The sequence below is a fragment of the Camelus bactrianus genome, chromosome 34 (assembly GCF_048773025.1).
Source record: "Camelus bactrianus isolate YW-2024 breed Bactrian camel chromosome 34, ASM4877302v1, whole genome shotgun sequence".
In the NCBI taxonomy this organism is placed as follows: Eukaryota; Metazoa; Chordata; class Mammalia; order Artiodactyla; family Camelidae; genus Camelus; species Camelus bactrianus.
In genome coordinates, this window is record NC_133572.1 from 2,056,122 (window position 1) to 2,082,436 (window position 26,315).

The 26,315-nt window shown below is 51.1% G+C and overlaps 2 protein-coding genes and 1 long non-coding RNA gene across 9 annotated transcripts in view; all 3 read left to right on the forward strand.

Annotated features, from left to right (window-relative positions):
• Window positions 1-4,308, forward strand: part of KDM5A (lysine demethylase 5A) — a 65,634-nt gene extending 61,326 nt beyond the window's left edge. Inside the window, exon 29 of one of the 2 annotated variants that reach the window (XM_074357721.1) lies at window positions 92-228. Coding sequence is in view for 1 of the 2 variants with exons in the window: in XM_074357720.1 (XP_074213821.1) it covers window positions 92-298 (207 nt within the window). In the remaining variant the exon portion in view is untranslated. Of the gene's footprint in view, window positions 1-91 lie in introns of both variants that reach the window. The other variant, XM_074357720.1, reaches the window with a different exon arrangement.
• Window positions 4,309-11,562: 7,254 nt separating this feature from the next.
• Window positions 11,563-26,315, forward strand: part of SLC6A13 (solute carrier family 6 member 13) — a 33,773-nt gene continuing 19,020 nt past the window's right edge. For 4 of the 6 annotated variants that reach the window (XM_074357311.1, XM_074357313.1, XM_074357312.1 and 1 more), the window contains exons 1-3: window positions 11,564-11,676; window positions 14,134-14,340; window positions 25,359-25,493. In XM_074357311.1, coding sequence (XP_074213412.1) covers window positions 14,139-14,340; window positions 25,359-25,493 — 337 coding nt within the window. In that variant the 5' untranslated portion in view covers window positions 11,564-11,676; window positions 14,134-14,138. Of the gene's footprint in view, window positions 11,677-14,133; window positions 14,341-25,358; window positions 25,494-26,315 lie in introns of those variants that run through there. The other 2 variants (XR_012503933.1, XM_074357315.1) reach the window with 2 other exon arrangements.
• On the forward strand, window positions 14,348-25,352 carry LOC141575890 (uncharacterized). Its single transcript, XR_012503934.1, has 3 exons — window positions 14,348-15,732; window positions 16,917-17,003; window positions 18,986-25,352. It is a non-coding gene; the product is annotated as an uncharacterized LOC141575890 (long non-coding RNA).

The following is a 26,315-nucleotide window of genomic DNA, read 5'->3' on the forward strand; positions in this document are numbered from 1 at the left end:
ATCATTTAAGCCAAGAAAGCTCTTGGGTTTGCTTGCAGTCTGGACTCCGTGTTTCTGTGACCTGAACATATTCCGATCTTGTCTCCCGCAGGTGGACTGGGTGCAGTGTGATGGTGGCTGTGACGAGTGGTTTCACCAAGTCTGTGTGGGTGTGTCTCCAGAAATGGCTGAGAACGAAGATTACATCTGTCTAAACTGTGCAAAGAAGCAGGGGCCGGACAGCCCCGGCCCCACACCCCCTCCTGCCTTCATAATGGGCTACAAACTTCCAGTGGAGGATCTGAAAGAGACCAGTTAGCAGGTGCTGGGTTAGTTTGGGACATGAGGGAATGTGGACCACGCCGAGAACTTAGTCATCAAGTAGAGTGGTTTCGACCCACTCGGAATGTTGCTTCCAAAGACGAAGGGCCTCCTGAGAACGTCCTCGGAGCTGACTTCCTCTTTGCATGGACGTGTGAGCCTTTCTGTCAGCGCATCTGTGCCGAGGGCATCCTCTGTGGTACGGCAGCCAGTGTTTCTGCTCATGTTTCCCCGAGACGGTTTGTCACGTTAAGGCCAGACATCTGACTGAGCTCCAGGTGGCCGGCCGGCATCAGCGCACCTGTGTGCTGGCGCGGCGTGTAGGACGGGGCTTACTGCCGCTCGGTGTTAGCTAGAGGGTTACAGCCGGGGCAGCGCCGTGGAGGTGCTGCTTCTTTGGCTCTCCCCTTAGTTAGGACAGTTGGAGAGGAGTCAGTACCGCTTTCCTTCCATGATAACCTGGCATTTGGTGCCCCACAGGCAGAGCTAGGAGAGGGCAGCGCAACGCCACTCCTGTCAGGAGGCGCGATGGCAGCGCAGCGCGTGGCCCTCAGCCCTGTGCGCTTGTTTGTACCGAGAAGACCCCAGACGAGAGGCGGGTGCCCTTGGCTTCCTGAGGAGGACGCTGTGCAGGTCAGCAGTCTGACTCGATTGGCTTCGGGGAGGAAGAGCTTTCCTTATTTCGAGGCAAAGAGCTTGTTTTGGCTTTGAGATGTCTTGCTGCCTTGGGTTTGCATCTTAGAGAAGAGCAGGTATGTGGATCCAGGCTTCTACGAAAGAAGACACGCCGGAATGTTTTACTGAGCCACAGCGCTGCATGCGTTTCCGGGAAGCCTTCCCTCAAGTATACCAGATGCCGCCGGGCTTCAGGTGTGGCCGAGAGCAAGACCAGCAAGTCCCAGCTTTAGCCTTGCAGCCCTGCCCCGCTGGCCATGGTTTCCAGCGCTGGCCGTCTCTGACGGTGGCCCACAGCAGCGCTGCCCAACAGCACCATGGCTTCATCAGAGGACGCGGGCTGATAGTACCTCTGGGTGACAAGTTGTTTTAGTAAACCCATTTTTAAAAAAAGAAAGAAAAAAGGACTTGTTTTTACTTTTTTCTAAATGTCTCTGACTACTGACTGTTCTATAAATAGAGTATTTTTCCTTTTTTGATATGCATATATGAATATATAAATACATACGTTTACTGTTACCAGCAGCACATGACAGTTTCAGCATCAGAAATCCATTTGGGGGCTTGCACTCTCTTCTTGCTTTTTAATAAAGAAGTCTCGTTCCTTCCTTGTAGTACAAGGAGTTAGCACTCCCTTCTCCATCCTCGCCTGACCGGGTGTTCTGTCTTGTTTTTGTTCAGATAGATAGTTAGCTCTCCCCCTTGTGTGGGGACTGGCCCCTGTCTGTGGGGAACGTGGTCTTACGGTGTCCGTGGAGGTGGTTCTGTTCTGTCCTGCGTGTGACCGTTTGAAACTACGGTGCTGTGTCCTCTTCTCTCCTGTTGTGCCTGTTCTCGCTAAGGTGTTAGAGGTAGGCTGCGTGCAAACTCATCAGCAGGGGACTGCTGTTTGTTTGTTTGTTTTTTAAGGACAAAAACAAAACACCGAACAAACTAAAAACAGTAATGTTGTTTTCACTATCCTGTGTTCCTTTGTTTTGGTTTAAAAATCTGTGGTTTGACTTGAACTCATCAGGTTCCCTTTTCACAGTGGGTGGGCCCAGACAAGAGCTTGTGGTCTCTGCTTCCCTTCTTGCCCCAACCTCTTTTAAGAAATGTCTTCTAGTAACTAGAAGCGAAATGTACTGTCCAGTCACAGTCTGAGTGGGTATGAGATTTAACTCAAAGGCATCTTACTCAAGAAAAGCAAACCCTTCCCTGTAAAACCCGGTTCCTGGAGTCACTTTCTCTGTAGTTCACACTGTCCATTTTTAGTCACTCTTCCTTTAACGTCATACCACATCTTAAGTGTTTTGACCTGTTAGGAGGTGCATAAGCATTGCTGTGCTGTCCTGAAAATCTCATCTCAAATGTATGTGTGATTTAAGACTTCAGTAGAAATTGCAAGTTTTCATTTTGCCAAACTATATAAAGATATTACTTAGTTAAGAATGTCATCTGGTTAATGTTACAAAAGAAAGCACAATATTTTTTGCCTTTTGGTCTCTATAAAAATCTTCAAATGCTTGTTGGTTAAAGATCGTGGTCTTATGTGATGGCTGCCTGAAATGCATTAAAAAATACTCAATTTTTCCTTCATTACTCAGCTATCAGTGGAGGGGCCTGAGGGTGCTGAGGACGCCGGCTAAGGTGCTTTGTTTTTGGAGTGCAGCGGGTGGGTGTAGCTGGCTGTTCAGGGAGTCATTCACATCCGTAGTACAGGATCTGCCTGCATATCTGACCCAAGAGAAAAATGCAAGGCAGTCTCCAACCAAGAACAGCTTCCTGCTTATCTTCTGACATTTTGAAACTTAAATATGTCATTTAATTGATACTGTGGGATTTTCTGTATTTGAGAGTCACAGAGGATTTGGTCTGACTTGTGACCATTTAGACCAAGGCCGAGAAGAACAGATGAGAGACATTCATTTAAAAAAGAAAGAAAAGTTAACATACACAGTTGTACAGCTTTGGAATTAATGAGCGAAGATTCATCTGTTTAAAGAAATGCTTATGTTCTAATATAAAACGGTTTTTTTTTTGGTCAAAGGAAATCACTTAACTTACAACTGAACTCCATTCTGCGGTGTTGTATTTCATATTAAATCTTGATTTACATTGTCTCTCCCTTTCCTGTCTCTTCAGAGTCACAGTTCTTCACCATCAGCACGTTAGTTCTTTCAAAGGTGTTCTCACTGCCTTCGTGGTAAAGTATTTTGGCAGAGGTTATGGAAAGAACAAGGAAGACTGGTAGGTCACAGAGCAGGTAATGGGAACCGCCCAGCCCCTGGCTGCAGGTGTGACAACAGCGTTTCTTGTCCCCGCCCGGGAGCCGGCGCCCCAGAGCTGCGTGGAGGTGCCTCGGTGGGACCGCAGCTGCCGCCCGAGGCGCCTCGGGGGGTTGAAGAGCAAAGCCGAGATCCGCGGTGGCCCACGGCGCACGCCCACGCTCAGGCCCCCACGAGCGCCTCTGCCGCTGGCGTCGGCGTGCATCCGGGAAGCATCGGTTTACGTGTTTCTCCTAGTGCTTAGGTCCCGGGCGCAATTCGGTGCTACTTGTCAGCATCTTCATTCTGTAGTGTGTGTGTGTGACTGTCGCCAGCACTTAAGCAGGAGGCTGAAAGGAAACACTGAGGAAGCCCTTCTTTCAAAGGGTGGGATTATCCACTTTTTGAAAGGAGTGGGATTTGAAAACTAAATTGTGGGGAAATGAAGGTGTTACAGCCCCACGTAACTGGCAGTTTCCGTAAAGGTTTACACACAGACTAGCTTCATGTGTGTGTAGAAAGTTGCTTCAGCAGTAGGCCCTTGAGTATAAACTTTCAAAAGCAGGCAACCAACTGGCCTTTTCCCATTTTTTTGAAATCCCACTTTTTTTTGTTAAACATGTCATTAATTTGGATCTGGATGTGCCAAGTGGCATTAGTATTTACGGCCTGAGAAGGAGAGCGGCTGTTGATCTGTTTGGACTGAAGTCTTCTCTGGGCCTGGATCGTATCCGGTCACCACTATGCGACGCAGGCCACACACGCCACGCACGTGCTGGGCGAGGCTGTGGCGGGCTCTGACCGGTGTGTCTTGTGTGTGCTGGTTGGCGGTGCTCCGAGGCGTCCGACCGGGGACGGCTGTCAGCCTCAGGCCCTAGTGGTTATTCCCCTACGTATTTATTTACCTGTTAGTGAGACACTTAAATGTAACATGGGCTCAACTTTACCAGGGTTTTTGGTGGTGCCTTATGAAAAGTATGACTTGATTTCTTGTTTTTTTGAGCATGTTTTGCATTTCTCGTTTTCTGAAAGAATGTTAGAGATGGTTATTTGCATTATATCTGAAAAATAAACATTTTTACATGTGCTCAGGTCCCCCCACTCTGTCATTTACGTTGGTGTCAGTGCTGCGTGGCAACCAAGCAGAGGTAGACTCGGCATGGGCGTGGGCATGAGAGCCACTTTTAACCTTTGCAGAACAGTTTCTAATGTGCCTTTGCTCCCTACAAAATAAAGAGCTGGCCTCAAGTGACTTCCTCTCGGTGCGACCAGCCTCGTGTGTCCCGAAAGTGGTTCCTCAGGACTTCACCTGTCCGCTGCGAGAATCCAGTGTGAGCAGCAGGCCTTGCCCCACCTTTGGCTCGTGAGAGTCTGTCCCTTTTCAGGGAACCAGCAATGACAGGGAAGGTGAGGAAGTACTTTCCTTTTCTTCTGGCCGCCTACTTCTTCGAACGAGTTCACGCTGCGGCTACTCCAGAGAAGTAAAGAGCGCTTTCTTCCCGTCGCTGAGGTTCACAGGCCGTGCGGGCGTGAGGGACCGGCCGCTGCTGACGGTGCCGAGGTTCTGCTTGCAGTGAAATTGGCCTCTTGCACGGAGTGCCCTGTGCACGTGTGTGTTGGGGAGGAGGAGGGAAAATCTGGTTGAACCAGATCAAAAAAAAAGGCCTGAAATTTCACAGGACTAACAAGTCCTTTTCCTCTAAAAAATGATGTGGGATCTTCCCAGTTTGGACCCAGTCCTTCACGGGGCCTTCGCCTTGCAGTTGATACCAGAACCTTTACTGGGGAGCCTCACGTAGCGGGGTGTGGGGTGCGCCACACAAAGGGGTGTTCTCCAGGGCTGTGCGTCCGGTGACTCAGCTCGGAGTGACCCCAGAATTTGACTTTTCTCCCCTACTTGCTCTTTGAAGTGGGTTTGTATTCTGCATTGGTAGGAAGAAAGATAATTTGATGTTTCCATGTAGGAAAGTCCCATGAAATCACTAGCTTGGATGTGTATCTGGTTAATTAAAAAAAAAAAAAAAGGGGCACCACTAGACGCCTTGAAGATGGTTTTGGTGGTTCCGGCTGGTGGAGCTTGTATCAAGGAGCCCTGGTAAGTCGCCAGGGATGAGCACAGAGGCTTCGGTAGTTTTAAGAAACAAACCAGCAAACAAAAGCTTCCAAAGCCCAGATGATGATTCTTGGGTTACACAAGGTGAGGAATGCGGGATTTAGCAATGACGATCTGGGTTTGGGCTCTATATGACCGCACATTAGTTACTTAGCTTGTTTTGAGTCTCGATTTCCTACCATGTATGGGTTAGTCCGCATGGGTGCAAAGACGTGTAGGTCACAGCCCCTCTCCTTGGGAGAGGGTAAGACAGATGGTTTTTAAGGATGTTTCTATGAAAACATTTATAGAATTTAGAGGAAGATAGAGGGGTTTGGGACACCCGGTCCAAATTCCCGTTTAATGACAGAAAAGTTCCCTGAGGAGGGAACAAGCTGCCTATCTGAGTGTCTACTTTATTTTTAGAGGACCTAACTCTTGGTCACGGACACTCGTGTTGGAGCTTACCCGCAGTCTCCCCTGCACCTGGGCTGAATCTGCAGAGTGCGGCAAGCACTCCCGCGTGCGGCCCAGGCCCGCACCTTGCGGCGAGCTCTGGGGGCAGGAGAGAGGATCAGACGTGTCCTGATGGACCTGACCCAGCCCCCTGCCTCGGTCCCTGGCCTGGGGGTTAGTCTCTCCCCTCATCCAAAGCCCAGGCCCCTTCCCTTTCCAGACTGGGCTGCACCCGTTGGCCACCTGGCACCTCTGTCGTCTGGCTGAGCCCTGCCCCTTTCTCCTTGGTGGGGGCGCAGGACGGATGACCACACTCTCCTTGGAACCCAGAGCGACTCACGCCCACCTGGTCTTGGCCAGTGCCCTTGGCTTTTGCTTATTTTGTCATGGAAACACCAGAGACCCTGTTGGAACACTGAGGCTGGTGTGATTAGCATTGCTTCTCGTCCCAGAAGCAGCCCGTCCACCACGTCTCCTCCCTCAGCAGAGGCCCCCCCCCGTAACAGGAGGAGGCGGAAGCCACAGGAGGGCTCTCAGATTCCCTGTCACTGCACGTCCCCCTCCTCCTCTGTCCAGGAGAGGTGTGTCAGGCCAGCACCCATCAGTGAGTCCCAGCCCTTGTCCCCTCCTTGAGGCCTTGCGCACCCGTCAGCCTCTCCCTGGCTCAGCACACGAGCTCAGGGCCCCCCTCCAGCCCGCCTCCCTCCCCTGCCCTCTTCTTTCCTTCCTAGCCGAGCCCCACTTGTTCCTGCTGCTTCATTTTCAAGTCACCCCTCCGTCTGCCCTAACCCGGCTCTACTCGACGTCCTGCCCAGACTCCTCCCGCCCAAGTGGTAACTAACCAGGTGCAGTGGGCTGGGCACATCTCACCTGAGGAAGCCCACACTCCCGGGGAGGAGTCAGTGAGGGTGTGGGCACCAGGGGGCAGGGGTCACCCGAGAGTGTGTCATATGAGTGAAACGCTGCATCAGATTCCGCCGCCGTGCCCGGGAGAGGGGCCTGATGCCGCTCACTGTCCACACCCTCCTGTTCACGTCAGAGTGAGAAAGAAAAGGCTAATGGCTTTGTTTTTCCAACATCCCTGAGAAGAAGAGCAGTAACTTTTCCACTTGAGCTGAATGTTTATAAGACTGCTGCAATTTGGAATAATTATAGCTGCCCTTGGGCCAATCCCCCCCTGCACTCAAGAGAACGAATCTTCCCTGCTGCCTAGAAGAACAGAAATCTCCAAACCCCGCCAAGTCTGCCTCTCGCGTTCCATGTCCCTCCACCCGACCGGTGGTCTCCCCCGGACACACTCCAGATTGTTCACATCCTTTCTAATGTCCGTGCGAAGCCTTCTTTTAATGTTTAAATCACAATTCTGGATGAAGAAATCAGACTTCCTCAACTTTTTTTTTTTAAATCCATAAGATTCACAGCAGGTACAGTGAAGAGTCTTTGCAACTTTGTTTCCTTCTGTACATTTTCCTCTTCCTTCTGTAGCCGCGAGCTTCTGGAGGCTGTCAGCAAAAAATGCCATATTTTCCAGTCCTGGGCTCCATTCACAGATGCGGAAATGGGAGGATTCCCTCCTCATTGAAATTTCTCTCTCGTCTTTTCCGTGCATCCTGGGAGGGCCCAATTTGTTCCCGGGCGTGGGGAAGTTGGCAGCTTAGTGTAGCTGATTTCTTGATATGTGGTGAGAAAGGGTAAGCATGAGAGGAAGCTCGAAGCAGGATTCAGAGTTTTAATGTACCTCATCCAAGTCTGTAAACGAATAAATAATCATTCCTTTCCAAGGTCAGTTCCTGTAAATCCACTTGCCTGTGGCAAGTTCACCTCTTGGCAGGGCATGGGTCAGATCTATCAGTCCATAGACAGGTGTCCAGTACCTATAGATAGACAGGACCTAGTACAGATACTAGACATCTACAGATAGATGGATAGACAAGACAGTGGATCTCCTGAATCTTGTCTTAGAATAATAATCCTGAGATTTCCAGGCATCCTAATGTCAACGTTTCCATGCTTCTACTACCAGTAGGATAGTATCCAAGCCTTCCCTCACAGGTGGCTTATCTTTGCAGGGGCTGTGGCTCAGTGGTAGAGAGTGTGCTTAGCACGCGCAAGGTCCTGGGTTCAATCCCCAGTCCCTCCTAACTGTGCGTCTTGTAGGTTTGGAATCTTGGGCAGTTCAGTTCTCCTCGCAGAAGCTGTTTCTTCCCCGTAAGTCAGGGGTGATGCCCAGATGATGTCGGGTTGTCAATAAAGACTAAAGAGAGAGTGGGCTGAAGTGCCGGCACCGGGGCCGTGAGTGCGAACACGATGGCTTCCTGATGTGCTGAGTGTCGGTAGGTGCCATCTTTGATGGAGAGGTGAACACCGTGACTGATCGTTATTCAGAGCGCTCATTCTTGGAGACTGAGAAAAACGTCTTCAATTCATTCAAAGGTTTCAAGTATCTGCTGAGGGGCCAAGTGCCGTGAGACCTCTGTGTTCAGGAGGGGGTGCTGTACTGTCTTAAGCTCCGTTCGGGGGACTGCGTCTGGACTTGACTCACTGCCATCGGAGCTGAGACAGAATAACTCTGGGGATGACTGGAACTGGGAGACCAGGCGGAAGGGGAGACAAGCCATCTCTTTTCTCTATCGCAGCCTGAGGTCAGCTGTGGACGATTCGGAGCCGAAGGGAGACCCAGAGAAGACCCAGGCCTCCCCTCTTATGTCACGTATGAAAGCCGTCCGTCCGGAGAGGTGGGATGGCTCGCCTGAGGCCGTGTGGCCCATCAGGGCAGATCAGGGCTGGAGCTTTTGGTGTCTGCCTCCCAGGTTACCCAATTTCCATCACACCAAATGTGCCTCATTTTCCATTTATGCCCTGTCTTTTTGCCTGCCTCTGCTCCGCCCTCATTGGTCCCTGTGCAGAACTCACTACCCTGTTCCCGCAGTCACCTCTTTAGGTTTCTGCCTGTTGGTTTGCTGGTGTGGACGCAGAGTTCCTCAAGTGCTGAAGTCTTGATTGGTGGAACCTGGGTCTGAGTCAGCAGTGCGGAGCCTCGGCTGGAGCCAGCACAACCCCAGGGCGTCAGCAGGCCCCGGCGTGGAGGAGTCAGGAGGGCGTTTGGGCCGCTGCAGCCTGCTGGGGATGCTGAGCTGCAGAGCTGAGGGAACAGTGGGCGGGGCGGGAGAAGGGGCTCAGGAGAGATGAAAGGCTCTGAGATTATTTATCTTGGAGAGGAAAAAGCTGAGGGTGGCTTTCGAAAAGCGTTTCAAATGTAAGACCAGCTGTAATACATCTTCCCTGAGGACACAATGAGAAATACATTAACAGCAGCCGGAGGACTCGGGCTACAGAGCTTTCTGGCTTCAGCCGCCCACTAGTCACCCAGGGAGTCATCCAGGGAGCGGGCATAGCTCAGGGGTAGAGCACGTGCCTGGCATGCATGAGGTCCTGGGTTCAGTCCCCAGCACCGCCATTAAAATATAATAAATGAACCTAATTAACACCCCCACAAAAAAGAATTTAAAAAGACCACCGCATGTCCAAGCTACACCCCAGAACAATTAATCCAGATCGTTAGGGTTGGGAGCTGAACATCAGTCATTTTTGAAGGTCTGGCGATTTCAGTGGGCAGCCGAGGCTGGAATGGAGGCTGAGGGTGAAGCTAAGAGCCCCTTAACTGCTGAGGATCCTGAGACTTGGGCGGGGACACTGCGTGGGGCGTGTGACCTGACCTTCCTCCCTGGACATGACGCAAGTACTGAATAGACTCGGGGGTGTTTCGGACAGAGCCTCAGTTAGAGACGGGTTTCAACACGGTCGCCTTCTTCAGATGCAGTGGTTTCCAAGCCTGCTTGTCCACCAGGTTCACCTCGTGGAGCTCAGGAAACACGGAGAAATCTGGGCCCCACCCCAGAGATACTGGACCAAAATCTCTTAGGCTGGGCCCAGACTGTAAGTTTATATGGAAGTTATATAAAGGCTCTGCACAGTTTGATGCATCTGGAAGCCAGACGCTGACCCGATGAGCAGACGTGTGGGCACCTACTGTGCGTTCAGACCTACTGTGTTCCTTGGGAATAGGGAACACAAATTTTTTTTCCCTTAAGAAGTTCACGAACTCCTGCCCTGGAACCAGTGAGAGAACACTGCAGGAAGGACTGAGGGCTGAGTTAAATGCACAGACGGCCACGGAAGGGCCACAGCGGACGCAGGTCAGCGGGGCAGAGTGACCAGTGAGAGCCGCGTGGGGAGCGTGGTACGGGAGTGGCTCTTGAAGACCCTGGAGGGGCTGGGGGAGGGCATGCACGCGAGACGGGAGAGGCAGGATGTCTCTGGGGACATTGAAGAAACAGTTTGGCTGGAGAGGAGGCACTTGTTGGAAAACAGAGGGAGAGACAGTGGGTGGAGGTGGCTGGGGCCAGATTGTCCAGCAGCCCTGACTTAGGAAGTCTCGAAAGCAGGCGATCCGGGCGCAGAGGCGATGTTGCTGGAAAGGAGGCCGTCCTCCCCCTGCGGTTGATGCGAGGTCGTTAAAACAAGGTGCGCGCCTGGCGCCCCATCAGTGCTCTGTGATTTCTGGGTCAGAAGAGTTTACGTTTTAATCTCGTGGAAGAATCATGAGGAAAGTGGCCCAAGGATGTCAATCTACTCCAGAAAAGTAATTTTTTTTAATGGGGGGAGATGGAAGCTGCCTTGGAATCTCTGAGGTGGCCTCCCTTGCCCTCCTCGGCCGTTTCCACACATCTGTACCGTCCACGACCCACACAGTCACCCGTCCCAGCCCCTGACTCGTTCCTACTGTCTGGCAGGGGCCAGCTTTGCTCAGGGCTCTCTCAGCCCCATCCCTTCAGGAGCCGTCCCTGCTCTCCGTGAACCCGTCCTTCGGGGTTAATGAGGGCTTGCCGCGTGTCAGGCCCTTTGCACACACTCGCGACCCTGCCAGGGAAGGAAGTCTCCCCTCTCGATAGATGAGAAATAGACGAGGACCTGAAAGTTGAACACCTTGCTCCCGCTGGCTGCAGGCTGGGAAGTGACGGGAGCGGCCCCAGACCAGGGACCACCAGCCTCAGGGCCAGCAGCCCCGCCTTCATTCTGCGGCTCCGCCCTGGCGGGGCGGGGCTCCCCCAGCCCCACATCCAGGTGTGGGGCTTCGCTTTGCTGCCATTGGCACTTCCTTTCCTGTGTTTAGACAATTATTTTTAAAAAATCAATTCTAGCACATTATTTGAGTATTCAAACAATACTGAAGCTTAAAAAGCAGAAGTGAAAAATGTCTCTTGACTTCATCTCCCAACCCCAACCCTACTCTCCAAATGTAACTACTAGTAACTGTTCAGTGAATATTTCTTCAGACCTTTCTATATGCAGAGAAGTGTATGTGTGTGTTTGGGAAGTTGTCTGACAGCTCAGGGTTCTGTAATCTACCTATATTTATACGAAATCACTGTCCACTCCAATCATAAGCTGCAAAATGATAAGATAAATACATGTTTAAATTCATCTACCCAGCACCTGCCCAAGAAGCCCCGACGCTTGCTGGGTTTGTAGGAGCACTTGGGCTGGAGAGAGGGGAGGAAGGCAGGGCCCCTCTGGAGAGACCCGAGGTCCTCAAGGAGGAGAGCGGGCTGCCGACCAGCTCACGTGGAAGCACCGCAGGAAGTCCTTCGTGTGTGTGTGTGTGTGTGTGTGTGTGTGTGTGTGTGTGTGTGTGTGTGTGTGTGTGTGTGTGTGTGTGTGTGTGTCTGCTGCCGAGGGGAGGGGAGCAGGGGACGGAGAGGCAGGAGGGCGGAATGTGGGCTGGGCCAAGTCTAGAATTACAAGGGCCGCAGAGGAGTGGGAACCACACTTTAAATAGCCAGCCCCTCCCCTCCCCACTAGATAATTCTCCCCTCTGACCGGACCTCTGGCAGCAACTACACGAAGGTTAGTGATATTTTCTTCTCTTTCTTTTTTTTCTGCTTCTAGGTCTCAGCCTGCAGGTGGGTGGGCTCCCTGGGACTCACAACCAGAGGGTTTTGGGGTCATTTATGTGTGACATGCAAACACTATTATTTTCTTGACTTTCTGGAGCTTCAGTGGCTGCTGACTTCAGGGCCAATGTGACTTGGAGAAAGAGAACCCTCGATGGAGAGGAAGAACTTTTGGGTTTACTTTTTTTTTTTTTTTTACATTTTTTATTGATTTATAATCAGTTTACAATGTTGTGTCACATTCCAGTGTAGAGCACAATTTTTCAGTTATACATGGACATGTATATATTCATTGTCATACTTTTTCTCTGTGAGCTGCCATAAGATCATGTGTATGTTCCCCTGTGCTATTGTGCTTACTTCTAAGAAAATGAAGGCTTTCTTCTCTGTGAAAGGAAACAAGGTTGAAAGTTGAAAGGACATGAACTTTTGACAGGATTGAAAGAAAATAGAAATCTGAGTGTCTGTTATACTACGAAGCGCTTTCTTAGGTTCTTCATTGACTCCTCAGGGCTAAGTGTACCCCGTCGTCCTCGCTTCTCCAGACGAGCAGACGGAGACTCAGGGTCACTGATTAACTTCCTTGAGGTCGGGTGGTGCTCTGGTGCAGAGCTGCGGTGTGAACCCGGCTCACTTGACCTTCAACTGCGCGATGCTGGCCCTGAGAACTGGTGGTACCCAGGATGGGGGGATGCAGCTGGTGTCCTATCATGGGAAGACAGCCTGCGGGCCTGGAACCTGCACAGGACAGGAAGCAATCTTCTCAGAAGGACAGAGGAAGCTTCTGGGGAGCAGCTGCTTGGGTTTCTCCTTCTCCGCTGACAGTCTTGGGAGCCCGTTCCCTAATTTATCAAACAAGCAGCATGTCCCCGACCTCCCTCTGACTTTTTGGATCCCTCGGGGCCGCCCTGCTGGGAGGCAGAGCCACAGGAGGGTCTGCGGCCAGATGGGACCCCTGTGGAGAAAGCCCTGTTCACATGAACTTTTCTCAGGGCGTGGAAGGAAGTCTCCGTGCCCACTTCTCCAGGAAAGGGGCCACGGGGTACGGCCAGTGGGGGTGGTCCCAAGAAGATGCTTGCATTAGACCCGCTGATAAACCCAGGCAGCCAGCGTGATGGGCGGAGGTAACCGAACAGGCAGGGCGGAGTGGGTTCAGGTCCCGGCTGTGCTATAAGGTGGTACCCAGGTCACCCAGCCTCTCTGAGCGCAGCATCCTGTGTACAAAGCAGGGGAAGTGCTGCTCCCATCTCAGGGTTGGGTGGACTGAGCGAAATAAATGGACGTAAAGTGCTGAGTCAGCCTCCTCCCGTCCCCCTGGGAGTCTAGACGAGGCAGGGAAGGCTGCAGCCGGGCAGCTCCGCGTTCGTGTCTTGTCTTCTCCGCTGCACAGGGTCCTACACGAGGTACCACCGAGGCAGGAAAAGAGCCCACGATGCATCTTTCTCTGACGCTGCTGTCAGGGAGAGACGAAGGGCATCGCTGGGAAGGTCCCCTCATCCGATTCAGAGCTCCTGGTCCCACCCAACCTCTCCCATGCTCTTCAGGGATCTAGAAAAAACTGGCTTTGATGTTCATATTTCAAAATAAGACATGTTCCTTGGGGAAAATGTGGGCAGTATGAATAGGGAAAACACCCCTGCACTGTATCCGCTGAGAGGGGAGCACGGGTGGCCACGCTAACCTTCACGCAGACAAATACTTACTATTTTTCCAGCATAATCATGTCACGTGCTCTTTTGTAACTGTTCTCGCTTCCCATATTGTGAACGTCGTTTCAGCTCATCGCACTCTCTTCTGCAGCACAATATTTAGTGATCACGGAGTAGTCCATCATGTGCGCTGTACTTTATTAACCTATTTACCGTTTCTGAACATTTATGGACTTTCCAACTTTTCCAATGTTTGCTAAGCAATGGCCAACCCTGATGCTGAATCGTTACCCACAGTCACAATTACTTCCTTAGGGTAGATTCCTGAATGGGAAATTGGTGGCTTCAAGGAGATACAAAAATCTCATCCTTTCAACTGTCCCAGGATCTGGGAGCGAGAGACAGGAGCCCATGTGGACGCAGACAGGGTGGCTGTTGGGTGCCCGGGAGGACTTAGACTCCCCGGGGCGTGTGAACCCTTCCCGGGCCCCACAAGCCCCGCCCGAGGGAACCTTCGTAGGGGAAGCTGTGTCTCTGCCTCAGGGTGGGAGCCTTCTGCCTGACACGGGGAAGGAACACACGTTCTCAGAACTGTTGCCCAGGTGTCACCGACGAGAGACGCTGAGGAGGGTGTGGTCTGCGGATGGGACTAGGACCTCACTCTTCAGTGCGCCATTTGCTGGGGAGTTTGCTGGTGAAGGAAGGGGTGGCTTTCCTGCTGGGGTTCCCAGCGGTCACGGGGCGCCCTGCTTGTTTTCCAGGTGGAATGGATAGCAGGGTCTCGGGCACAGCCATCAATGGAGAGACAAAACCAGTGTGCCCGGGCGTGGAAAAGGCGGAGGAGGACGGCACCCTGGAGCGGGGGCACTGGAACAACAAGATGGAGTTTGTGCTGTCGGTAGCCGGGGAGATCATCGGGCTGGGCAACGTCTGGAGGTTTCCCTACCTCTGCTACAAAAACGGGGGCGGTGAGAGCCATGGCCCCTCCCGCCCCGCAAGTTTGTCTCCCTCCCTGGCACTTCCTGCCCCCTGGGGAGCCCCATAGACGCAGACGATGCTGGAGCTGGAAAGACCCTTAGAAGTCGTCCAGGACACTGCAGGAGAGAGACCCAGCCGGAGGGGCGACTCCCCGGGGGTCCCTCTTGTGGCGTCACAGAAACAGGGATGTGGGCTGGGAACCCAGGTAGATGGGAGCTTGGATTCCGGCTCTGCTGCCTCCTCTCCGTGGTCTCGGGCAAGCCCATGGAGCTGAGGCGACGCTACACATTGAGAGGGTTCTGCCTGCCCTTCCAGGTTGTTGGTAGGATTGGAGCTCACATCTGCAAAGGGCCTGAGGGTGGTAGCTGTCCTGAAGGCGACGCTGGTGCCCAGCTCTCCCGTGGTCTGAGACTCGGTCACCGTGGCTTCATGTGTTCCCCCTGCTCCGCCGGCCCCACAATGTCCCCGCCGACCCCCACTGCGTATCACCTTGATACCAGTGCCTCTTCCTCTGAAGTTTCCTCGCTGAAGATGTCTGTGGGGTGGGGAGGGGGAGCACGAACGCTAACCCTGTCCCGGGTCTCCACTGGCCTCTCATTCTTGTCCGTCCCATGCCCTGCAGACCCTGCGCCGTCCCCACAGCAGCGCTGGTCACTTTCCCACCGCGGACTCACTTGCAGGGCTCCCTGGTCTCTGCGGGAAGATCTTCCAGGCGCCTCAGGGCTCTGGCTGAGCAGTAGGCTCGGAAGATCTCCCCCTTGGGGGGTAAATCCTAGCGGGACTGGGCTCCCAGCTCTGGTTTTGAGTCTGGGCTGGAGGAGGGGAGACGCAGCGGGAGGTCCGGGGAAAGGCTGGGGGAGTGGGAGTTCTGTGGGCCGTGAGGGTGGAGGAAGCCCTAATGTAACACCTACCCTTCCGTGGGGCCGTTGGAGCCTCCACATGCATGAGCCCCGTCTCGGTGGCTCTGGGGAGAAAGCCCCCAGCGCGGCGTGGAGGAGGGAGGTCGGGGGAGAACACACAGACGCCCTGAGTCCATGGTCTGGTTCTCAGGGTGGTGGCCCTGGGGACTGGCCTGGGGCTGGACGTTAACTTGTGTTTCCCAGAGGGTGGGATGGGCTGACGTGTCCTTTCTCCGCAAGGCTTTCTGGCCGGCAGCCTGAAACCACAGGACTTTGCTCAGTCTATGCTGTGAGCGAAGGAGGGAGGTCCCGGCCTAGCCCTGGGCGCTCTGCTCGCTGGCTTGTTCAGACATCGAGGCCCGAGGCTGGAGGGATGGAGCTGGTCCAGGGAGGAGGAGGAGTCGGGGGCTAAGCTGGGCCTTGGGGCTCCATGTCTGGAACCCAGTCACCAGCTTAGCTCCTCACGTGGCAGAAGATTAGCAGGTGAGCGGCTTTCCCCAAGCCTCTCTGGAATTGGGGGAAGTTGGCTTAGGAATTAGCAGGAGTGGCACGAAGAGGCAGGAGACAGGGTTCCCAGGTTGGGTGCAGACCGCTGGGCGGAGGAAGGCCAAGTGAAGGGGCACAGGGGTGTGGGGAGTGTGGGTTCACCCCGTCGAGGCCAGGCGTCCGGCGGGTTTGCATCTGATTTCCGCCTGGGGCCCCGTGTAAGTCTGTGCAGCCCGGGCAGGTGGCTGTCTCGGGGGAAATGCAAGCCAGGAGTAAGCATGTGCACGGCCCTTGGTCTTGCATGTGGACGCCTGTGGGGGACGTGGAGGCAGGAGGGTGGCCGCCTCCCTGCTGAGCAGAGCCCGCCCTCCAGCACCCGGGGCCCCGTGGAGAGTGAGACAGGCGTTTCCCGGCTGCTGGTGCCCTTGCGTGAACCCTTGCACCCCCCGATGGGGTGCAGGCCTCAGGCCTCCTCCTCTCTCTCCCTGACGGACGACAGCAGCTGGAGGAAGGGCCTGAGGGGCTCGGGCAGCAGGCTGATGCCCGGCTGCTCTGAAGGGCGAGTCACCCGGGGCCACGGGCTGGATGAGCGGAAGGCGCCTCTGGAGGGGACCCGGGCCGCGGGGTCTGCAGAGGGACCTGGACGGGCCTGCTTTTCTGGTTTCGGTGTTGCCGGCAGTTCAACCTTGCTGTCCCCATTCACCACCCCTCCCCTCCCTCCAGACTTCATCTTGACACCTCTCGTCTCTTTGTCAAGAAAGGGGCCGATGCCTCCTTAGGGCAGGGCCCTGTGCTGCTACGTGGGGAAGCGGGGTGAGGAGAAGGGAGACCATTTAGGTTGGGATGAGTGTGTCCTCTTGGCTTACTGATTTTACTTAAGCCTGTGGCTCTCAGATTGAGGCTCGGGCTCCGGGGGGATGAGAGGGAAGTTCCCAGCAGGCTCTAGAGGAGGATGCTGGGTGATACCGGGAGAACCACGCTTGGGTACCGTATGCCATCACCTGCTTCTCGAACTTCATAGCTCTAAACGGCCGCGTCCGTGCTTGGTGAGGAGGATAAACTGGGGACTTTATCATTATTAATATCTGCTCAGTGGTGAAGCCTGGGAGGAAAAAGTCCCCAGAGCATAATTTTAGCTCCAAACTAAAAATACAAGAGGTGTTTTCTTTGGTTCCTTCCAGCTTTGACATCTGGTGGATCCGATCGGAAGTGAGTCTCAGAGCAGGGAGAGGGCTGAGGCCAGAACAGGACAGAGGGAAGGCACACAGGTAAACACCGTAACTGGAAACCGGAGACGCTGAGAAAGGGGTCTGAGGAAGCCCACCGCAAATCACCCTGCGTCAGGAGGTGGGAGGGAGGGACGCCTGCCACAGCCACCTCCGAGGTGGGTGTCCTCCCTGCCGCCCAGGGCCTGTGGCCAGCGCGCCCTGAGCACCTGCCTCACCCTGATGGCTTTCTAGGGTCGGGCCTGTCTGGCCACCCAACGACAGTTACTTAGTGAGAACCCATCACCTGCCAGGAATTACTCTGAGTTGTAGCGATATGTCTACAACAGAGCAGACCACTTCCCTGCCCCTGCCGGGCCTGCATTCTGGAGGAGGAAGACAGACAACAAAGAACACACCTAGTAAACAAGAAAATCACATGGTACACCAGAAGTCCCCGAGTGCCGTGGGAGGGACCTGGGGGTCAGGAGTGGGAGTCGGGGTGAGGGTGGCCACACTGAGAACATTTGAGCAAAGCTTTAGGGTGGGGGTGAGAGTGGCCACGTGGATATTGGGGAGAAAGTGCTCCAGGCAGATGAAACAAAGGTTTTCCTGGCCCCAAAGCAGGAGGCTGGCTGGCTTGTCTGGAGCCGTGGGGGGAGTCACTGCAAGGGGGCAGGTCACGCAGGTGCTTGTCAGCCACAGCGAGACTCTGGCTTCTACTCTCGTAACGAGGCGTCAGGGCAGGGGTGAGCAGAGCGGCACGATCTTACGTTCTGATGTAAACTCTCTAGTCGCTTGTTGAGAACCGATCGCAGGGGAGCAAGGGTGGAAGCAGACCAAGTACAAACCTTGGGAGCTAAAAATCTTGGCGTCACCCTGGACTTCCTTCTTTCTCTTAGAACCCTTGGTTCTACCCCAATACCCAGGTCCTGGTTGCTTCAGAACCTGGGCCTTCAGCTGGACCCTCTCCAGCACCCTGGACCCCGCACGAGATATGCAGAACCGAACCCTTCTCATCACCCCCACTGCTGCCACCTGGTCTGAGCAAGACCAGGATTTTAGCCTGAGCAGCTCAAAGGAAGGAGCTGCCATTTCCTGAGACGTGGACGGCCAGGGGAGGAGCAGGCGCTGAGAGGACAATAAGGAGTTGAGTGTTAGGCGTGCTGAGTTGAGACACCTGTTAGTCACCCCCGTGCACATGCAAAGGAGGCAGCAGCGTGTGTGGCTCCAGACCCTGGAGGGGACTGAGTCTGAGAGTCATTAGATTGCGGTGGTGTAAGGAGAGAGAGCAAGGACCTTACAAGACCTGGCAGAAGAGGAGGAAACAGCACAGCAGGGTGAGAACCAGGAGAATGAAGTGATGGGAAGGTGACACAGCACTGACGTCGGGGGCAGGGCTGCAGACGGGGCAGGCCAGACGAGGGGTGGGAACTGGCGGTTGGATTTAGCAGCATGGAAGTCGCTGGTGACCAAGTGAGAGCAGTTTCAGTGACATGCAGGGGCACAGCCTGGCACGGGCGGGTCAGATAATGAGGGAGAGAAGAACTGGAAATAGGAGATGTGGGTGATTCGGGTGAAACTCGGGAGCGGGTGAAGTTCCTCTCTTCCTTCCGTGTCGTCCCTCCTGGGTGGACAGGATGCTGCGCTGCTGGGACGGTGAGGCCGGTGGTCCAGCTGCCGTGGGGCCGGGGCTCCTGGCCGCTGAAGTTGCCGAAGAGGCTGCCCATTTCACTTACCTCCCCAAGCTCTCCACTCTCAACTCCCTGGAGGGAAAAGCAAACAGGATCCCCTACCAGGGCCTGCCCAGCTTAAGCTGTGGTCACGGGGGTGAGGAGCCTCTGAGACCCTGAGGCAGGGTGTGGGGGAAGGTAGCAGTGGCTTCAGCTCTGCTGGGAGCAAATCTAAATGACTTGGCAGCCGATCTCAGCCCAGGTAAAACTGGATCACCTACCAACCATTTCATACTTCATTTCTAAGTCTGGGTTGCTGAAAACCAGGCGGCGGTCACAGTGCCAAGAATCTTTGTTTTTTGCCCGTTGCAGAACCCCAGCTGGAGACCACCCTGTGTGAGGACAGGAGCGCCCTTCTCCCTTGCGTCATCCCCAGGTCCTCCCCGCTTCTGGTCTTCAGTCCCCAGATACCCCGGTTCTGGCTGCTTCAGAACCTCTCTTCAGCTGGAACCGCTCCAGCTCCCTGACCCCGGCTGCTGGCAGACTGAGTTCTTCAACACGCAGAATACCTGCGGCGGGAGACCCCGCGTGAGCCGAGCACAGTGGCCCACAGCGGGACCTCGCAGACACCGGGATCTTAGAGGGGAAGGGCCGTGGGGGGAGGGTGGCGGCTGAGTACACCCCAGCCCAGACGTCAGGGAGAGCGCACAGGACGACAGGGAGGGCGCACAGGATGTCAGGGGGGGCGCACAGGATGTCGGGGGGGGGCGCACAGGACATCATGGGGAGCGCACAGGACTGGACACCGGTGTGGAGGGGGTCGGACCACACCTGTCTGCCTTGAGGCTGGTTGTAGACACCACAGAACAAAGAGAAACAAGGAGCATTTTTGGTCTCTAACAGTAATGGTTACTTCATTAGTACTTGACAATTGGTTACTACTTTTAGGTAGTTACTCAGTGCCCCGTATTGGTCAGATTAGCGGTGATGACAGCATGGAACTGTCCGTGTATGCGCACTGCTGTCACTCGCATGGCATACCGTCAGTTTATGTCTTAACAATGTCACCTGGAACATCACAGGTGGTGCTGTCCTGGAGTAAGGAGGTCAGCAGAGTGACTCCTTTCTAGGATGGGCATGCGGCACCCTCATCCTAGGGGGAAAATGCCAGGACATTTTGGAATTTGGGCAGGAGACTCACTATGGGGGTTTGAGGGAGCGGCTGACTGTGACTCCGTCCTCCTACTCCAGGGCCAGCTCCGTCTTTTATGGGTGGTGACTGGGGCTTGGGATGCGGAAGGAGGCAGACTGCCCCAGGACTCGCGGTGGGCACCTGGGTCCCTCCTGGGCTCCATCCCTCCCCTCTCCCCACTTTAGGGTCTGGATGTGCCTGGCGGGTGTGTGGACCTCGTCCCTGCTGGCCTGGACAAGGAGGGGCTCCAGGAGGCGTGGAGGAGGGGAGCAGCCTGCCCACCGGATCCAGTGTGGTTAAACACTGGCTTGGTCTATTGGGAAAGAGCAGGCAGGCAGCACAAAGATGGGGCCTGAGCTGCGCTGCAAACTCTCTCCACCCCCAGCCCCTGCCGTCCTCTCTCTGCAGTGTTTCCCACTCTCAGCAGTGACTGTTCATATCAGCCACTGGGTTCTCTCTTCCCTAATTTCCCCTTCCTGCCCAATAAGTCTTGGATTCATCTATGTTCGTATTAGTTGGAACTGTTTACGATCTTTCTTTGCCCCCGTCATCCAGCGTTTCCCTCAGCGCCTGAATCATGGCTGCGCGCGCTACAAGCCTAAGACTTGGAAGGTGAAGTGGAGAGCTGCATTGCCCACTAACTGACCTTTGTTTTAAACAGTTTTATTACGGTATAATTGACTTACAATAAATTGCACATGTTGAAAGCGTACGACTTGATACGTTTCCGACATACACACTCACCCTTGAAACCACTGCCAGCCACTCTCGAGACAATGAGTGTACCCATCAGCCCCTTCCTCCCACCGTGACCTCTGCTTCCCCTCCCAGTGCAACCACAGGCCTGTCTGGTTTTTCAAACCTGTAGCTACTTTCCAGTTTTACTGCAATAGTATTGATCTGTAAGTTTTAGGTGTACAATGTGATGATTTAATACACGTGTATGTTGTGAAATGATCACTACAGTTAGGTCAGTTAGCGCCTCCTTCATGCCTTCACATCATTACCTTTTTTGGGTGGTGATAACATCTAAGATCTCTTGGATGACTTTCAAGCATCCAACACGATATAGTTCATGGCAGTTGCCACGCTGTTCATTTCATCCCCAGAACTTAACTCATCTTATATCGGAGTTTGTACCCTTTGGCCAATGTCCCCCCATCTCTACCGCCCCCAGGCTCTGGCAGCCACCATTCTATTCTCTATTTCCATGAGTTTGGTTTTTTTAGAGTTCACATTTAGATTCTCATAGAGAGAACCGTACAGTGTTTACTTTCTCTGTCTGACTTATTTCACTTAGCATAATGCCCTCAAGGTCCATTCATGTTGTTGCAAATCGTAGGAGTTCCTTTTCTTTTTAATGGTTGAGTAATATTTCATTATATATATAGCATTTTTTGATCCATGCATCTGCTGATGGACACTTAGGTCACTTCCATGCCTATATTCTGTCACTATACATTAATTCGCATTTCTTAGAATTTTATATAAATGGAATTATGCAGTGTGTCCTTTCTGTACCTGGCTTCTTTCCACTCAGTATAATTACTTCGAGAGCCATTCGTATTTTTCACGTCTCAGGAGTTCCTTTCTTGTTATTGTTGGACAGTATTCCATTGTATGAATATACTATAATTTATCTGTTCTGTTGACAGACATTTGGGCGGTTTCCAGGGCTTGGCTATTACAGGTGAAATTACTAACAACATTCATGCACACGTCTTCATATAAAAATACGCTTTCATTTCCCCTGAGTAAAGACCTGAGGCTGCAATGACGCGGTTACGCAGCAGGTGCACTTCTAACTTGTTAAGAAACCACCAAACACTTTTCGAAAATGATCGTACCGTTTTACACTCCTGCCAGCAGTGTGTGCGGGTACCACCTTCTCCACGTCATCATCAATACTTAGCCTTTTTAATTTTAAATTTTCTAATTGGTGTGAAATACCATCTCGTTGTCATTTAAATTTATGTTGACTAATGATATAGACCATTTTTTTCCTGTGCTTCTTTGCAACCCATATATCTCTTTTGGTGAAAAGCTGTTCAAATCTTTTGACCATTAAAAAAAAAAAATGGATTGTTTTCTGACTTGAATTTTGAGACTTCTTTACATATTCTGGAGAAAAGTCCTTTACCAAATATGCATTTTTTTCTCATTCTGTCTTACATTTTTCCTTTTCTTAGCTATGTCTTCTGAAGAGCAGAAGTTTCAATTTTTGATGAAGTGCAGTTTATCAGTTTATTATTTACCATGGTTTTGGTGTCATGAAAAAAACTTTGCTTAACCCAAGGTCTCATAATTTCTTCTAGAAGTTTTATAATTTTAGGGTTTACGTTTAGGTCTAGGATCCATTCTGGGCTAAGCTTTGTATATAATGAAAGAATGGATTAAAGTTCATTTTTTGATGTGTTTTGATAATCCACTTTTCCCAGCATCGTTTATTGAAAAAACTATCTTTTCTCTAATGAATTGCTTTAAACCTTTGTCAAAAATCAGTTGTCCATATATGTGTGACCCTGTTGCTGGATTCTATTTTGTTCTGTTGATCTATTTGTTTATTTTTGACACCAAAACTACACTGCCTTAATTACTGTAGCCTTATAATAATATGAAAATTGGCAGAGTTAGGCCTAACAGTTGTTCTTGTTTAAAGTTGTTTGGCTATTTTATGTTCCTTGCATTTTCATATGAATTTTAGAATCAATTTGTCAGTTTCTCCAAAAATGCCTGCTGGGATTCTGATTGGGATTGCAGTGAATCTATAGATCAGTTTGGGAAGAACTGACATCTGACAAAGATCGAGTCTTCTGACCCATGCGCCTCGCCATTTAATGAAGACTCCTTTAATTTCTCTCAGCGATGTTTTGGATGTATGTATCTTTCACATCTTTTCTCAGATTTACTCCTAGATATTTAATTTTTTTGGTGCTGTTATGAATGGCATTATTTCTTGGGGGCGGGTGTAGCTCAAGTGGCAGAGTGCATGCTTAGCATGCATGAGGTCCTGGGTTCAATCCCCAGTACTTCCTCGAAGAATGAGTAATCACCTAATTATCTCCCCCGACTGAAAAAACAAATCCAGTGAATGGTAATTTATGATTGTTTGTTGCTAGTATATAGGAAAACCAGTCTTACAATCTTTCCCTCTTATCTGGGATATTTAGACTTCTTACATTTAATGTGGTTTTCCATACAGTTAAGTTTAAATCTATCACCTCATTGCCTGTTTTCTCTTTGTCCTGTTGATTCTTTGTTCCCCTTTTCTTCTGCCTTCCTTTGGGTTAGTTGAATGTTTCTCATCATCACATTGTTGGCTTTCTTCCTTGCTGGCTTCTCAGCCACAGCTCTTTGTGGTGTCAGTTTAGGGGCTACAGTGTGTGTCTTTAACGCATCACAGTTGCCCTTATACCACTTTACATATACGAACCTTAATAATACGCTGCCATCTCTCTGCCCCCAACCTTTGTGCTCTTGCCGTTCGTTACATTTTACTTTTTTACGTGTTATAAACTCCACATCACATTGTTATCATATTTGTTTAACCACTCAATTATCTTCCAAAGAGATCTGAATAATAAGGGAAAACTCTTACGTTTGCCTTTGTATGTAGTTAGCATTTCTAATGTTTTTTTACTCCTTTGTCTCGATTCATATTTCTGTCCAGCACCATCATTTTCCTCTGCTCAGCAGGACTTTCTTCAACGTCTCCCATAGTGTAGATCTGGTGGTGATGGATGCTTACAGGTTTTACATGTCTTAAGAAGCATTTAGTTCAATTCCCTATTTGAACAGTATTTTTACTGGGTATAGAATTCCAGCTTGACAGGTTTCCTTCAGTGCTTCACCAAATGTGCTCCCCACCGCTGTCTTCTTACTTGCATTGTCTCCAGTGAGAAATTTGACGTCATCCTTATCTTTGTTCCTTTGCAGGTGTCTTCCCCCGCCGCTGACTGAGTTTAAGATGTCCTTTTAAAAACTCTTAATCACGAGTTTAAATAATTTGACTGTGATGTGCTTGTTCTATTTTTCTTTGAGCTTATTTTGGGACTTACTGAGCTTCTTGAATCTGTGGATTTATAGTTTTCATCAAATTTTGGAAAAATTTCAGCCATTATTTCTTGAGTTTTTTTCCTGACCTCTCTTCCTCTTTTGTCTCCTTCAGGGATTCCAATTACAAGTATGTTAGGCTGCTTGAAGTTGTCCCACTGACACCAGTTTTTGTCTGTCTGTTTAATTCTCTTTTCTCTGTGTGTTTTATTTTGGATAGCATCCACTTTTGTGGTTCAAGTTCACTAATCTTTTCTTCTGTTGTATCTAATCTGCCATTAGTCCCACCCAGTGTATTTTTCATGTCACACATTATGGTTTTCATCTCTAGAAGTTTTTGATTTGGGTCTTTTTCAAATCTTTCACATCTCTGTCTAACGTTTTGAAATAAAATTGTAATGACTGCTTTAACGTCCTCGTCTGATTGTCCTGACGTCTGTGTAGGCTGTGTATTGGGTTCAGTTGATGCATTGGGTTCAGTTGATTGTTTTGTTACTTATGAGTGATGTTTTCTTGCTTTTTTGTTTTCCTGGTTGTTTTCCATTGGATGCCAGGCCTGGTGATTTTTGTTTCATTGGTTGCTGAGTATTTTTGTATTTCTATAAATATTCTTGAGACTTTTTCCTGGGACCAGTGAAGTTATCTTATCCTTTTGGGTTTTGCCTTTAAGATTTGCTAGGTGGAGCCAGAGTCGTGCTCCTTCTAAGGCTAGCTATTCCCACACTGGGGAAATGCCTTTCTTCCCGACGCCCTGTGCATCCTGAGATTATCCAGCCAGGCTGGAGGGAGCAGGCTCTCTCCCCAGCCCCGTGTGAGCACCGTAATGCTCAGTCTTCCTGAGTGACGCTTTCCCTCGCCTTGGGTAGTTTCCTCGCACACGTGTGCTGACCAGCTCTCAGTCAGAATCTCATAGGGGACCCTCTGCAGACACCTGGGTCTCTCTGTGTGCACCTCTCTCCTCTCTGGTACGGGATCCTGTGAACTCCCCTGTCCACTCTGCCAGCAGATAGAGGTCTGCGGTGGAGAAAATGTCATTTCTGGCATTAGGAGACTGGTCTCAGCCCGTGAATGTGAAAGCAGAAGCAGAATGAACCATCGAAAGGAAATCTGATTTCAGTCTGCTACAAGTCCCTCTCTAACATCAACAGCCGTCATTTCCTTGAGAAAAATGATACTGTGGGCCGTGTGAGTGCTCCTGGATGGCTGTTACTCAGTGAGCTTCTTATGTTGCCATGAGTTCTGTGTTGTTCAGGCAGTAATTGATGTTGACAGGAGCAAACCTTGGTAGGTATAGATGGAAACTTCAGAGTGAGAAAAGGGACTGGCCAGGCCCTACGTAACTTGGTGACTCTTCATCTCCGCTGTGGTTCCAGACATCTAGACAGACATCCCCTATCCTCAGTGTTCTGACTGGAAGTATGGGGTGGTGATGGGAGGCGATGAATGTGGACCATGCGGAGGGTAGTGCTGGGTAATGGACAGCCTGTTTCCCACCCACAGGTGCCTTTTTCATCCCCTACCTCATCTTCCTCTTTACCTGTGGCATTCCTGTCTTCCTCTTGGAGACAGCCCTGGGCCAGTACACTAGCCAGGGAGGCGTCACAGCCTGGAGGAAGATCTGCCCCATCTTTGAGGGTAAGTAGCTCCGTGCCCGATTCCGGGGTATCTGCACCAGTGGTTATAAACCTAGTTTGAACAACTGGGTGGTCTATCAGCAGTGCTGATTGAGTTGAGACTGTCTTTATGTTAAACCCTCCACTTGTGAGCCTAATACTGAGCTAATCACCCAGCCGATCAGAGAATGGAGGAGAAGATGGGGCAAAGGCTTTAATTAATAGGTAGAGCACAAAGCTATTTTAGCTATATATATTTTAAAATATATAAAAATAATTTTGTGTTTTCTAAAACATGCTTAATCAATTCTAGAGCACTTAAAAAGAGAATTTTAAATGAGAAAAAATTCATGAATAATTCTACCATCTTGACATAATAGCTATTTAAAACTTAGGGTGTTTTTTTCCCAATATTTCTGTCTATGTGGGAGTAATTTTATGCCTTGTGTAGATTTGTGCAACCACCAGCACTGTGCCATCACCAGAAAGGTCTCCATCATAATGCCCCTTCATAGTCCAATGTGCCCCTCCCCCCATCCCTAACCTCTGACAACCACTAACTTGTTCTCTGTCTCTACAGTTTTGTCACTTTGTGAATGTTGTATAACTGGAATCACACAGGTTGTGACCTTTTGAGACTGGCTTTGCTCAGTGTGATGCCCTTGAAATCCATGTAGGTTGCCCTTGTATCAACAGCTAATTCTTTTTTCTCACTGAGCAGTATTCCATGGTATGGATGGATGTACTGTGGTACAGTTAACCATTCTCCCACTGAAGAACATGTGGGTTGTTTCCAGTTTAGAGGGTTTTATCTCTTTATTTCTCTCTCTATATATAAATTTAC